At 40.4% G+C, this 15737-nt stretch overlaps 1 protein-coding gene across 3 annotated transcripts in view; it reads right to left on the bottom strand.

Annotated features, from left to right (window-relative positions):
* Nucleotides 1-13697, bottom strand: part of KIF2A (kinesin family member 2A) — a 73164-nt gene extending 59467 nt beyond the window's left edge. For 2 of the 3 annotated variants that reach the window (XM_026498907.4, XM_026498909.4), the window contains exon 1: nucleotides 13372-13697. In XM_026498907.4, the coding sequence (XP_026354692.1) occupies nucleotides 13372-13435 (64 nt within the window). In that variant the 5' untranslated portion in view covers nucleotides 13436-13697. The remainder of the gene's footprint in view (nucleotides 1-13371) is intronic. The other variant, XM_026498911.4, reaches the window with a different exon arrangement.
* Nucleotides 13698-15737: the final 2040 nt, after the last annotated feature.

Genomic DNA, 15737 nt, shown 5'->3' with positions numbered 1-15737 from the left:
TTTTGTGGATTTTTCCCATTGCTTTATATTCAACAGCTAGCGCATTGCCTAAAATACTCAATACATATTGGTTGATGAACAAATAAACAATACACACACTTTCACCCAACTACCCTTCCAGTCAAAAGCTGGCATTTTGAACAGAGGTGTAACTAGCTTTAAGAGATTTAATTCTTTGATCTGGTCTCGAATAACGAGGCAATCTACTTAAGTGAGTTAACCAACTACAAACTGATAGAAATACAGAAGTAATTTCATTAGCACAAACTTATTTAACTGTGTTCACAGTATGAAAAAATCCCAATCTATTATTTAGTAAGGCTGTTCGAGTTTATTAGGCTAAAAACAGTAATGTGTATTTTTCGAAAACTTTTAATAACATATGGCATCTTTTCTATACTAGCTATCATAACACTAGAACGTAAACGCTTTTCATTACATGTCTAGATCTCATAAATACTTTATACATTAAGTATGTTATCTTTTCTGGGCCATTTAACTTCAGAAAAAAAATTCTACTAAACTCTATGAACTCTAAACTCTACAACCAAGCTAGCAAATCTCAAAAACGTTATGTTGTACATGGTTGTGGACAAGGAGCACTTGTGCAGATAAGAAGGTAAATCACATATTCTCTTAGAAGCAAACTGTCAAGATCTACTGAAATCAAAAAATACAATTCTATGACCAGCAAGTCTACTTCTAGGACCTTATCCTACAGATATAGTCATCAGTATGCAAAAAATGACAGAAGTTCAAGATTATTCAACACAGGATTGGCTGTATAAGAGCTACAGATTGGGAACAATCTAAATAGTAATATATTTAACCAATAATAAAAGGCAGCCATAGAGACTATTATTGATGTATTCAAAGGTTCTTCCAAGATATCATTATTATTAAATGAAAATAATATTAAGAAGCACCAGTGTGGGGCGCCTGGGTGGCTCAGTCAGTTAAACGCCTGCCTTCGGCTCAGGTCATAATCCTGGTCCTGGGATCGAGCCCCTCATTGGGCTCCCTGCTCAACAGGAGAGTCTGCTTCTCCCTCCCCACTGCTCGTGCTCTCTCTCCCTCTCTCTCTTTCTCTCTCACCTACTCTCTCTTTCAAATAAATAAAATCTTGGGGGGGGGGGGGGAAGAAGCACCAGTGTATACAATATACCACATGTAGAGAAAATATATATATATATATTTACAAATACAAATATACATACATAAAAATATATATTTACAAATATCTATATTACATATAAGTACAAATATACAAGCATTTGCTTGAGAATGCAAAACAAATCCCTGCACACATATATAAGAACCTGGAAATACTGGTTATCTCTTGGGAGAAGACTTAAGTGGCTGGGGGCAGGGATATGATAAAGACTTTCTAATATGTAACCTTTGGAACTTAATTATTAACCATGGGACTATATTATTATTATTCAAAACAGGTAGTTAAATTTAAAAAGTTAAAAGTGTACATTAAAAGCAAAGACACATACCTCTTGATGCTCTGAGATGAACACAAATCAACTTTTTTCAGAATGTGAAAATCTGAATTGAGCAGTGCAAGAACAGCACAGCTAGAACTTCGTTTAATCATTGGTTCAAAAAATAGGTAATTTACTAAGCATGAACAGGACCTGTACTAGGCACCAAGGACACAATGGAACTTGAGTCGGACCAAAGACAATTAAACAGATAATACAATCCCATGAGAGTTTTGATGAATAAACAGAGGGGACTTGGAGACCACAAAGCAGAGGATCTATCCTAATCTAAGAATCAAGGAAGAATAGAATGTTTAACAGAGACAAAAAGGAACAACAGCAGTATGCAGATTAGGTAGGTAGAAGTAGAGTGTTCTAAGAGTTCAATGTGTCTGAAGGGCCTCAAGCTGCAAGAAATCAAACTGGAGAGGGAGGTCACATTGTTCAGGGTGTAGAGTAAGCTACGTTAGAGTGGGGGTTTTTAGCCAAAGGGTAATAGAGAGAGCATGTGACAAATAGTTTTAAGCAGATGATCAGGGGGTCAAATTTGTATGTCTGAAATGTTATTCTGAAACAATCAACCAAAGGTGGACAGACCTATTAGGAATTAGTTGCAACAGTTCAGGGAAGACACAATACTAGCCTCACCAAGATCACAGTAGAGGGATGGAAAAAGCATATGGACTGAAGAGGTACTTGAGCAGTTATATTAAGAGAACCTGAGGATAGGATACGATGTTAGGAGACACCAAGAAGTCAAGGAAGACATCTAGGTTTCTGAACTGGGCAGTGGATGATGGGTCCAATTTTGGACATGCTGAATTTGAGGTACGTATGAGAAAGCCACATGAAAATACTCAGTAATCCATTAGGTACAGAAAAAGTACCATCTGCGGCCAGTGAAGGCTGAAGAGAAGCATTTAGTTCACTCAGAGAAAGATTACTATGTGAGAAGTACTGCACAGTTAGGACCAAGCCCTGAGGAACACCAACATTTAGAAAAAGAGAAAGAACACCGCAAAGATTAAGAAGGAAAGGCTGAGGGCTGGAAGATAAAATATTTTATTTACCTTTAGTTTAGTTAGGGAATGGCTCTTAATGAAACCCAAAAGTACATGTAAGGTTTAAAAGCAATGTATTACTCTTAATAAAAGTGTACTCCTCCCAAAAAAGGTGTATCCTAAAGAACATAAAAAGAAAATACACACGTATTTAGGGTCATCCTGTAGTCAACTCTCAATTACCAGCTATTGGGGGGAGTGGAGGGTAAAAATGCAACCCATACATTATTCCCAAAACAATTTCAAACAATAATTTTATAAAAATAAAGATGACTGAATCTAGAGAGGCCCCCAAATTCATCAATTATGCCCATGGACTCCTAGCAAGTTGCTATAATCTCTTGTATTTTCCTGGCAATATAACTGCTCATCTAATAAGAAATTCTTTCAAATGAAACATATGCCCTTGTCTAAAATCTTGAAGGTCATGGGAGCAAGAACAGCCTAAACTCTCACAATGTTGCAACAGTTCAGGGAAGAACACAGTCTTCTATGACTGACACAGTAGTCTTCACCAGGGAGAAACCCTATTTCTTTGCCCCCAGAGGCATCAGATGAAGGGACATACAATGGTCATGCAGCATATGCTAGTTACATTAATAAAAAACACCTGAAGGCAATCTATACCATAGAAAGAAAAATGAAAGCACTATTTAATGATCTGATTTCCAATGCCTGAAACGTCCACAATATACAAAGAACTCTTAAGGAATTAGTGTAGAGGAATTTAGAGGCAGAGTATTTACGCGCTAATCTATTTGCTACTTACTTCATGTATGGCCTTAGAAAAGTCAACTTCCTCACTGTAAAAATATAAGCAAGTCTGACCTATAGCAGTATTTCATCAGAGTTGTCTGAGGTTAAATTCTTAAGACTTACTTCATTAATTAGGGCCTCTAATTAGGGCCTCTAATTTGCTCTCCATTCCTAAAACTCATATATTGGTAAATCACTATATCCATTTCTTTTTAGTCCACAGTAAACTACAAGCTTAAAAATACTACCTCTTCCCAAAAAAGTTTAATGCTGTTTGCACTCCCAACTCACCTTCCATAAGATGAAGCATCATCAGATTTCATGTATTTATCTTACAAGAGGAATTCCCTATTTTATAACTAGAACAGGTAAACACTTGCTTAAATTCAACCCTGTCTCACCTGAAGAAAAAAGTTTCTAGACAAACTGCTTGGATATTTGTCACAGCATTTGAACTATAAACTCAAAATGTCCATGGGCCACACATATTTCAATACTCTCACTGCACTACAGCTCATTTTAAAAACTGTGTCCACAAACCCTAAATCTCTCATATTGGCCAACAGACTATGCATAACAAAAATGAAGAGCAAAAGTTAACCTTAACTGAAACCCTATATGGAATAAGAACCTCATTCTTAAAATACTACAAATTCTTCCCATTAATTGGCCCATTATTCCAAAAGCAGCTTTAACTTTTAACACCCAATGTGTGCATAACCCCCTGTTAAAATAAATCTATCTTTTTAGAGCAGTTTTAGGTTGATAGCAAAATTGAGCAAACCCCCTGTTCCCACATACCCAGAGCCTCCCTTATCATCAGTAGCCCACACTGGGTACCTTGTACAATAAACGAACCTACACTGACACAGTCCTAATACTCAAAGCTCATAGTTTATATTGGGTTCATTCTTCATGTCGTATCTTCCATGGGTTTTAACTAATGTATAATATGTATCTACTGTTATAGTACCATAGAGAATAATTCCACTGCCCTAAAAATCCAATACGCTCTATTCATCCCGCACTTATTTCTTTTTAAGTCCTAAATTGCAATAGCAGTTAGGACATTCTAAAAGCTGAAATGAAATTCAGAATCTTAAGGATGAAAAGGCAAGGTGAAAGCCAGGGCAGAAAAAATAGGACAAAAATAAAAGCAAAGGAAAAGAGTAGCTGTATTTTAAGAACCAAAACCCTTCATCCCTTAAAAAACTGAAGCCATATCCTTTAAGTGTTGTTTTTCCTTCCCATTCCCTTCCATGAATTCTTAGAGGGTTTTGGCTAATACACTATAACTGAGTCTTCTTAAGTAGGCAAAGCAGTTAGTTATAGCTTAAGAAATTCCTGCTCTACATATAAACATTTATTGGAAATGACTCATACCTTAGACTTACTTTAAAGATACTCGTGGCGAAAACTATAAACAGCCAGAGTTGGATGCTCTCTTTGATATCACATTGTACACAGGCTCTACAGTCCTCTACAAAATATTCATGAATAGGATTAGCTTGATTAAACAGAAGAGATTTTATAACCTACACTCAGACTTTCCAAATGTTAAGTCCATTCCTTTCAACACATCTGTTCTTTATTCAGCACAAGTGATACACCACCACGTAACATCAATTCTTTTTGCAGGCTGCTGGATCTCATCTGTTCCTTAATCATTGCTCACCCTCCTGGACCGATGCAATCTTATCCTTGCTAGCTCTCATTTTCAGTATTATTCTCTCTCTAATCTATCACTAATCACTAGCTAACTCTTATTACTGCTCTTAGGAGATTAAGTCCTACTGTAGTTTCCAAGTGTCCTAGAAATTAATTCCAAGAAGCCTTACCTTACCTTTGTTTCCAAGTCTTTAATAAGGTGTCCCAGATTACTTCTCCTTCCTTATTTTCCTCTTCTCACCCTCCCTTCTACCTGTTCTTAATGCTTTTTACCTGACAGCTCTCCATTTCCAGCTCAGATTCTTCTCACATGTTGTACTACTACCCGGCAATCTACCAGTCAACTTCCTCCCACCATTAAAACTTCACTGTCCATGAAATTCTGTCAGATCACTATTAGGAAATGCTACTCTTTCTAAAATAACAGATCACAACCCTGGCTGCACACTGAAATCACCTGTACGTGTGAAGTTAAGTTTCATCAGTGTAGGGGGTGTTTTAAATTTTTAAAATAAAATACTAATGCTCAGGCTCCATATTGGGCCAATAAAAACAGACTCTCTATGCAAAAGACCCAGATATTGGTGGTGATGGGTAGGGGGCTGTTTTTTGTGTTTGGCTGTTTTTAATTTCAAAGTCCCACAGGTGATTCCAATGAGTAGCCAGGGTTGTGAAATCACTATACAGATTCTATCCAGTTTAAAAACAGAATTCCCACAACTACATTTATCCAGTGTTCTCTAAATATATATGTATGTCACACCACTAAAATATACTTATCACATTGTCCTGACCAATGCATGTAATGTAAATATGTGAAATTGCCCTTCATAAGGCTTAAACACTTCACAGTGATTTATATACTCTGAGCATAGGGCTTCTCTTCAACAAAATGGGTGAAATACTGTCTACCTTGCAGGGATGTCATGAAAATCAAGGAAGATACTGGATATTAACATATTTAGGGAAACAACTGACTTCATAAAGGGTGCAAATGTCAAATCTCCGGGTTCAATTTTTAAGAAACAAGCAGAATTCATGTGGCAGTACGGAAGATACAAGCTATCTGGATGAAGCTGAGTAGATAAATGCTGACCAAGAGTTATAATCAAAAAGTCACTCTTTGTATAGCGCAGACACCATGCAAATTTTACTGTAAGTATGTCCCATCCTGATCCCGTCTTTCCTTTAAAAATTTTTATGTAAGAAATAAGTCTTTGAAAATAAGTAAAATACATAGCCCAGGGAGGTGTCTGATTCTTACAGTCCCTTGGCCACCTGTGTAGGGAGAGTTGTTTCCAAATTATATACAAGCACCAGCAGGTGGTCGATCAGTTTTCATGCTCTCCTTCCTTGGTCCCTGTGTCTAGAAGCACCCCAATATCTAGAGAGAAACCTGATGCCACGGGCTCCTCTATGAGAAATGTAAAAGTGAAAAAACCTGATTCCTTTAGGTATCAAAACAAAGGTAAAAAGTCATAAAGTTAAAACTCAGATGGGTATTAGAGAAAAGAAAATAGGTCAGTAATAACAAATAATGACAATTTCAATAAAGTGACAGGGGCTACAAGGACTGGTGGTACTGTATTAATAAGAATTCTGAGGATGAATATGGCCTTATCAGGAAAGCACACCACAATGGATATTGGTCTTAGGCAAAGGAGGTGAAAGGGACAGTATTTCCAGAAGACTCCTAACTAGAAGAGTCTAAATAAAGAGCTTAAACCTAAAAAGGGAAGTGGTAATTATGTACACGCAAAACAGCATACTTCTAGCAGTACTTATCACACTATACATCAATCATTTATTGTGTGTGCCTTATTTTTTGTATCTCCAACACCTATCAGAATGCCTGACATATAATAAGTTATTAATAAAAATGTATTTAATTAAATCTGTACAAAGAAAAAACTATGAGATCACACTGTTTTGTGATATGGCATAATCACATATGGTCTATATACCAAAACATCCTCACTCTCTAGTAAATACCCACTTGAACTGCAAGTTTGGTTGTAGTGGATAACGACAAAAACAAGTAGTACCAAAATGAGAGAGACCTAGGCAAAGACTAGATTTACAAGCACAACTTTAAAAAGGGACACCTCCTCTACTTATTTTACTCCCAGGAGACAGTAACAAAAAGTTAACTTAAGGTTAACCAACAATGAAATGATATTTCATTTGAGCAAGTTTTCACAAGAAAAATCCCAATACCATGAAGCTGAATTTATTTAGCTCTCTATAAAAGTACATGGCACAGTATCCCCTACGTGTAATCAAGCCCTTAAATGTTTAAGATGGTTAGGTTCTAATGCCTATTTTCACCTAGGCATTATAATACCATTTTTATTACTTTAATCAAAAGAGGTAGTATGGGATGGGAGGGCAACGTAACCTATATTTACTCCACAACTGGACTAGAAGAGTCAAAATGAGTTAGTTGTACCCAAGGCTTAAAAATTGTATCTATTCTATCAGAAGTATGATCTCAAAAACAAATAAACACCTCGAAAGATTGTTTTAGGTTATAGGACAGAAGTGTTAAAAGCAAAGTAGATGGCTGAATCCAAGAATTAAGCTTTGCAAAACATTAATGTAATATTAATGACAAGTGTACTTGTGACTAGTTAGAATGGGTCCGGATGCTCCCTCAAGGAACCCTATTCTGGATATTCCACACTCAAGCCTCCTTCCCTATTTAAACAAGACATAGGCTTAACTAGCTCTTTGCTATTTTCCAGATTTTCAACAATTATGACACACAAAACAAGTTGACACATAATCTTTCCCCAAAGTTCCAAAATTTTTGCCTTAAGAATCAAGTGACTAGGCAATGAACATAAATTCCTGGGTTTCTGCGATAATTCTAGAAGCAACAGTGACTAGTGAAAAGGGCTTTTTAAAGCCTTAAACTGCTGAATCTTCATCCTTATAGTTAATAAAATCTCAGAATTCAATTTGATCTCACCAATTTGGAAAATTTAATTCAATATTATCAACTGTAGATTTTCTGAGCCTCTTTGGTAGCAGTAGAAAAAAATTTTACTACAGTGGCTTTTACATATTAAAAAAAAAAACCCACTAAAGTACAAAAAGTATACAACTTCATACCATCATCCACAAGCATGTGTCAGCGCTTAAAAAGAAAACTAGAAGTGAAAGAACCTAGTGTTTGGGTGAGGTTATGCCCCTAATTAACATGTGATCTTGGGAAATAACCCAACCTTATTCCTCGTCTGTAAAATGATCAATCTATCACCTTCTTACCCTGCATTACCTCACACGGTTTCTTGTGAGGATCCAATTAGATAACCTGTTTGAAAACAATGAAGGCCTACATGAAAAAATGTTCAACATCATCTGGCATCTGGGAAATATAAATCAAAACCACAGCAGGATACCACCTCACACCAGTCAGAATGGCTAAAATTAACAAGTTAGGAAACGACAGATGTTGTCAATGATGCAGAGAAAGGGGAACCCTCTTACACTGTTGGTGGGAATGCAAACTGGGGCAGCCACTCTGGAAAACAGTATGGAGGTTCCTCAAAAAATTAAAAATAGAGCTACCCTACAGTCCAGGAATTGCACTACTAGGTATTTATCCAAAGGATACAAACATAGTGATTTGAAGGGGCACATGCACCCCAATGTTTAGCAGCAATGTCCACAATAGCCAAACTATGGAAAGAGCACAGATGTTCATCCACAGGTGAATGGATAAAGAAGATGTGGTGTGTGTGTGTGTGTGTGTGTGTGTGTGTATGGAATATTACTCAGCCATCAAAAAAAGGGAATCTTGCCATTTGCAATGACATGGATGGAACTAAAGTGTATTATGCTAAGCGAAATAAGTCAATCAGAGAAAGATAATTATTATAAGATGTCATTCATATGTGCAATTCAAGAAAGAGAACAGGTGAACATAGGGGAAGGAAGGGAAAAATAAAATAAGACGAAATCAGAGGGAGGCAAACCATAAACTCTTAATAATAGGAAACAAACTGAGGGTTGCTGGAGGGGAGAAGGGTGGGGGGATGGGTAACTGGGTGATAGACATTAAGGAGGGTACAGGATGTAATGAGCACTGGGTGCTATAAGCAACTGATGAACCACTAAACTCTAGCTCTGAAACTAATAATACACTAATATGTTAATTAATTGATTTTAAAGAAAAGAAAACTATGAAGGCCTAACTATACATATATGGAACATTTATCATGCTAGTTACCATGTAAAAAGAATTTATTAATCCACAAATTCCCCCATTCCACCCACTCCACAGAGCCATATAATTGTATGGCTATGTTGTTCATTTTTATTACCTACATTCACACAGTCCATTCTCCAAAGTCTACATAATGACACGTAAAGATGAACTAGCAGAAGAATGTGGCAAAATAAGAGAATGAGGCCATTTAAAATCTTTCCTAAAGATTGCCTGCTCTAAACTCCCAAGATTCCCAATAAATCCTCTGAAATCTTTAAGTTCATGATTTCAGATGCTTAATTAAAGCATTCTTTTCACCCACACTTTATTAAGAAATAGTATTAATTTTGTCCTTGTGACCTTCTAGTTACTATACCATCATCACTTTTTACCAGATCATTCTTATTGGGCTCTGTAACCCTGCTCTCTAGGGCTCTCTTCCTATGACTGAGAAGCAATTTCCTACGCATCCTTATTGGCCTGTAGAAAGCTGTGTATGGTTCCTAAATAACAGAATTCTCCCTTTACTGCCACAGTTCTTCTAGTCTGGTTTCTACGCTATGCAAGACAGGTTCCTGGATGCCATTACAAGGTATATGAATCTAGACAAGTCCCTTAAGATGACATGGGACTCTGTTTCCATATTTACAAAAATGAGAACTAGGTTAACTTCAAGGATCTTTCTGGTTGATCTTTCTCTTCAGATCACATATATCAACACTGTGACTAAGAGACCCCAGAGAACAATCCCATCAGAGTCGCAGCTTCCAAATATTCAAAACATTTCTCATCCCTCCCCCAGTCTCTAAAGGATAATTACAGATACTGTCAAACAGGTAAGAGATGTTTTAACAGTACTTTACAGATTTCCCAATAAAGACTACCTAGCTATGGGGCGCCTGGGTGGCTCAGTTGGTTAAGCGTCTGCCTTCAGCTCAGGTCATGATCCCAGAGTCCTGGGATGGAGCCCCAGGTAGGCCTCCATGCTCACTGGGGAGTCTGCTTCTCCCTCTCCCTCTGCCTGCCGCCACCCCACTTGTGTCCGTGCTGTCATATAAACAAAATCTTAAAAAAAAAAAAAAAAAAAAGACTACCTAGCTACATAACAGTAAGACTGCAGATTTTAGAGTCACTGGATTCCAAAAATGAGTTGACTGGAAAGGATAATAGGAAACTATATGCAAAAAAGTAAATTATACATGACTATCCATTTCCAGAAACTAGTCTCATTTCATACCAGGTTATCGCCTGTGGTGGGGAACAATCTCAGTACATCTGACCTGTCATTTTTAACTTCAGAATACCAGAAATGTCAGATTAGCTTTAGCAGATCACTCAGTTCCAGTCAACTCTGGGGACGTTGTACTAAGAGGCCTGAATGGAGTGAGATGGAGGGGGTGGAGCAGAATAAGGAGGTGGTAGCCTAGATAGAAGGGTTTCACTTCCGGGTAAGATTTCATCAGAATGGTTAACTTACATGTTTGAAAACCAAAGATCCAATAATGAATGATTCAGTCAAAAACTATATGCAAGAACCTCTGCTAGGCACATGGAGGAGATACACAGATGAATTCAGGAAACTGAAGAGGCTATTAGTAAGTATTTTAATCCCATAACACCCTGATTGTGGTTGAAGTGGATGTGGGAGCCTGGCATCCCTCAATTGGATTCTCTACACCACCTCTTCTCCAGTGCAGTTTGAAAATATAATATTAAAATAAATATACCCAAATATTAATACTTTAGGAAATATGCTGCCTCATGAGTGATACTGAATGACTTAGGAATTCAGGGGCTGACATCTATCTGGTTTTAGTAATTAGTAAAGACTTACTGTGGGATTAGTTTTGAGGAGGCCCTTGACAGATAATAATAAATTTATTTTAGTTTACCTGTTGGCCCTCGGAATGTTTTATTTATATATGAGCATCACTGACTGGGGAAGCATGCTCTGAAACAAGGACAAGTATCACCATTAGGAAGCATGGAGAACATCAAGTCACCAGTTAATAGCAGCCTAGAGCTGCCCTTCTTCACTCATGTGACTTCCATTGGGCATTATATTAGTGCTCCTCCAACTACAAAGTTTATTTTTGTTACAATAACCACCAGTGTTTTATCCAATACAGATGTGCTATAGAAATGGGAGGAAACAAAACAGCTTCTTTAATGTGAAAAAGGAAAGCTTACGGGGAGTTTCCCAGACATCTTTTTCTACTGTGACACCCCACTATCCAATGCGAATGACCATTCCCTTCAAGCTGTCTTTTACCTTCCGCCAATTCCATCATGCCTCTGAGGAGCATAAATATGTAGGTGACTAAAGGCTGGGATAAAACACATTGTACCAATTTCTATTATGACCTCATGGGCAAACTGCTTTGAAATGTTACTTTGGGTTATTAGCACCTATAGAAGTACACAAAGCTCTTATGCTTATGTTTGGATTTCTGGTAAAGGCAAAGGCTGAAGGCTATGAAAAGTCTCTGTCCTAGAACCCTAAAATGAACCAAAATTATTTCAAGTCATACGTTTAAACAAAAAGATGTTCGTCTAGAAAAAATTAAAAAATACAAAGCTTTCAAATGCCTGTTTTTTAATATATTTTGAAATAATACCGACAATCATAAAGGCTCTTTAGAATGTAAAGAACTCAACACATTTTATTGTACCCCCGAATATTAATATACAAATCCTACTTTCAATGGAAAGCAGTGGACCCTCGTTCACCTAAAAAAAGAAATGACAGTAACAGTACTGTTTAAGGACAGCAATTCGAAGAGAAAATAAAAAGAAACCCCAACCCAAGAAAAGGAGACATCGCTTTCCCAGGGGTATTACTGGTAACTACTAAAGCTCTAAGCGGCGTAAGTGATCTTTTCACATACCGGGTAACGATGTTTCCGGTTGTTAATGCAAATTACCTCAAATACAAGGGGAAAAATCATTAGCTATATAAGGTCTAACAATATATCACACAGATAACAGGGAAGTCAATCTAGCTTCACATAACTTGGTCAAACTTGCTTAGAAACGAGGAGGGTGTGGATGTGATAGCAACATTACTACTGACTAGGTTAAGAGCATAATAAGCCATAAATAAAGGTAAGTGAGTGTCAGGGAGATGGAGTCATGAACACCGCACACACCTATTACATATCTCTAGTTCTTCCAATATTCGAATTGAAAGAAAATTGTACTTCTCTCTCTCCATGCGTTTTCTCCTTTACAATATAAATTATTTCCAAGCCTGGCTGGCATCTCACTCCACACCCCAAGCTAGTGACATAAAATATTTTCCTCAAGAGGAGCCTATAGAAAGATACATAAGCCTAAGGCTTCTTCTTTTCTTTTCAATTAACCATGTATGTTCACCTCATCTTACACTTCTCTCTCGGTTACCTCTCTAGAGGGTGTGAAAATATCAACATCCGGTCGCCCACCCCCCACCCTCTCGGTAATGCATCGCTTTGACTAGCCTCATCCCTCTCTTTCCCTTTCAGTCTCATCACCTCTGAGAAGCTTATCGAACACTTCTTCCCACTGCTCCCCCCACCCCCACATATTCATGGCCGAGCACGACGTTCTCCGCATCCTTCTTGCAAGGAAGGGACTAGCAAAAAAAGAAAGGCATGCTCAAGAAGCGACAGACGAAGAAGCCTAACCAGCTTCAGGGTTGGCCTTTTTCCCCCCGCCTCGGGCCGGTAGTCGGTTCTCTAAATATTGAAACCACTGGTCTCCACGTTCTCCCCACCCCCCACCCCCTCAGTGATACTGCCGGAAAATGAAAAGGCCGGGGTGAACCGCGAGGCTGGGTCCTCCCTAAAGAAGCTCGCTGCCCCCGGCCCCCCGGGCCGGAGTCCCCGGGGAGGATGGAGATCCCGGGAAGAGCGGGGACCCCCGTCCCGGGACCCTCAGCCTCACCCGCCCGAACCCCCGAAGATGCGGCCGGGACACCCAGGCCATCCCCAGCGGCCCCTCCCCGCCCCCCGCACTGCAGCGGCACCCGGGGCGGACCCCACGCCGGCCTCACTCGCACACACGCCACACACAAAAGCGCCGCGGCCGCCGCCTTCCCGCCCCCACAGCCCGGAGGAGCAATCAATGAGGCGGCCGGCCCCGCGTCCCCTCCGTGAACACCCGAATGCGGGGCCCGGCCGGTAGGGGCGGCGGCGCGGCTCACCATCGCTCCGCTTGATCTCCACGTAAATCCCGATCTGGATCTTGCCGAAGTTGGCCGTTGCCATCACCTCATCTGGAGCAGCGGCGGCGGGCCGAGGGAGGGGGACGGGAGGGCGGAAAAGGCGGGGAGGGGGCGGGGTAGGTGTGGGAGGGGGAGCGGTTGCCCGCGGCCGCGCCGGCCCGGGCGACAGCGTGAACGCGAGCAGGGGCCGCGAGGAGCAGCGGCGGGGAAGCAGGCGGAGGCCCCGGGCCTGCAGGCCGGCGGGAGGACGCGCACGCCGGGGCGTCGGGGTGAAGCGAGGGCCGGGGCCGTCAGGCGGCGCGGGGGAGAGTGGGAGGGCCCGCGCCGCCCGCCCGGGAGCCGACGCTGGGGAGGCGGGGCGCCGCGCGCCTGCGCAGAGCGAGCCTCCCCCGTCTCTTCCTCCTTGGCGAACCTCTCCCCGCTGCCTTGAGGCGCCCCCAGCGCAGGTCCGCGGCGGGGAGGGCGCGCGGGCGTCGGCCGCGGCTTGGTCTGCGGAGGGAGCGGAGCGCGCGTGGCACCGCCCCAAAAGATCCACGGTCGCGTTTGATTTCGGCGCGCGGCCTAGAAGAGGCGGGAAGCCGCGCGCTGGTGCCTTCCTGTCTCTCTCCCTGGTTTCCATGATTTGTCCTTGTGGCCGAAGTGGATTAATGTCCCTTTTGGTGCTGGGCTGTCCGAGTGGAATGTGGGGCTGAGCGACGTGAATTTAGGGACCTCTGCCATTGACAGCACGGGGATAGTGTTTCACCTGAGAGTGTCACCTGTATTGCCACTTAGAGGTGGCCTGCCCAAGTAAGGTTTCCCATACAGTTACGGATGGGAACCTTTGCGGTGTCACCCACCCTAAATCTGAATGAAGATCTGCTTCTTCATGGCCTGGCCTTGTGACTAGCTCATCGCGACTCAAACATAAACCGTGTGCTGGAGCCGCCTTGACTATTCTGTTTATGGTGTCTCCGAAGCTGGTGTCTAGTCTCTCCTGTAGGTAGGGTTCAAGGCTTTATTTGCTCTGGCCCACAAAGCCAATAACTATGATTCAAGGACAGAGGGCAGACAACATCAGGTTGACTAAGGAATGTGCCGTTTCTGCAGTCACTTGACTAGTCAGACCACATCAACGTGAAGAGAAAGACTCTCCACCCTGGGAGAGCAGGAAGGCCATGTGGACAAGGAACATGGAAACTGTTTACAGCACCATGTAGAAACCAACAAAAGTGTGACTTTTGCTTCTAGTGTTCAGACGTGCCATGGAGGAAACACTTTTTGTGCCTTACATTCTCTAGTCATTGTTAATCTCTCTGTAATAACCAAAAATATACAGTTTTAAAATTTAAAAATTGGAAGCTAGATACATGTGTGTGTTAAGTGCATATGTGCATATATGCACACGCCTAGAATTTTCAACCCAATATAATCAAGTCAAGTAGACCCTAAAAAATGTTAAAAGACTCAGACTCCATCTGTAACTTGAACATATTGAAGGCATACTTACCAAAAGAATGAAGTTTCTTAAATCCATTAAAAAGTAAGAATAATTTATACGGGGGAAAAAAAAAAAAAACGCTGGGTAGACAACTTAAAAAATAACGTCTACTTTTTTTTTTTTTTTTTTTAACAGAGGAAGAGTGTGGGGGACATAGGGAGAGAGAGAATCTTAAGCAGGCTTGATGCCCAGTGTGGAGCGCCATCTGGGGCTCCATCTCACAACCCCAAGATCCTGACCTGAGCTGAAATCAAGAGTCAGGTGCTTAACTGACTGAGTCACCCAGGTGCCCCAATAAGTCTGCTTTTCTATTCCAGAAATGACATTACTGCAAATCTCACTTCAGGACCTCTGTTTCAAAATAAGATCTGACCAAATCAAGATTTGGTTGTTTTTTGTTTTAAATAATCTTAAGAGTTTTATCTGAACTCTTCTGATTCTGCCTAGAACTCATTCTCTGATGTCTCTATGACTGAGGTGTAAAGCATCTATTTATTTGCTTGAAAATGCTTTACAGAATGTAAAGAAATCAAGCTGTACAGCTTTTAAATTTAAAATTGCTTCATAAAATATGTTTTATCATGGTTGCTGACACATACCTTGTACCCTGTGGGTTATGTAATTAAGAAGTCTAAACCTTTAATCCGTATACAAAGGTATTTTTAAAAGATGTATATGATCCTGCTCCATAAAAAAAAAGTATGAGACATACCACATGTCAAATATAAAAGCCTTTCCTTTGTAGTCATACCCAAAAGGCTTATGTTTTTTGGTACATCTCAACATATATAGTTACCAAGATTTGCATCTTGGGCTTTTTGTGCAAGTAGCCACCTAAAGAACAGTCATAAATAAATGCAACAAG

This window comes from Ursus arctos, unplaced genomic scaffold (assembly GCF_023065955.2).
Source record: "Ursus arctos isolate Adak ecotype North America unplaced genomic scaffold, UrsArc2.0 scaffold_5, whole genome shotgun sequence".
NCBI classification, from domain to species: Eukaryota; Metazoa; Chordata; class Mammalia; order Carnivora; family Ursidae; genus Ursus; species Ursus arctos.
This window is presented reverse-complemented; position numbering and strand designations above follow the sequence as displayed.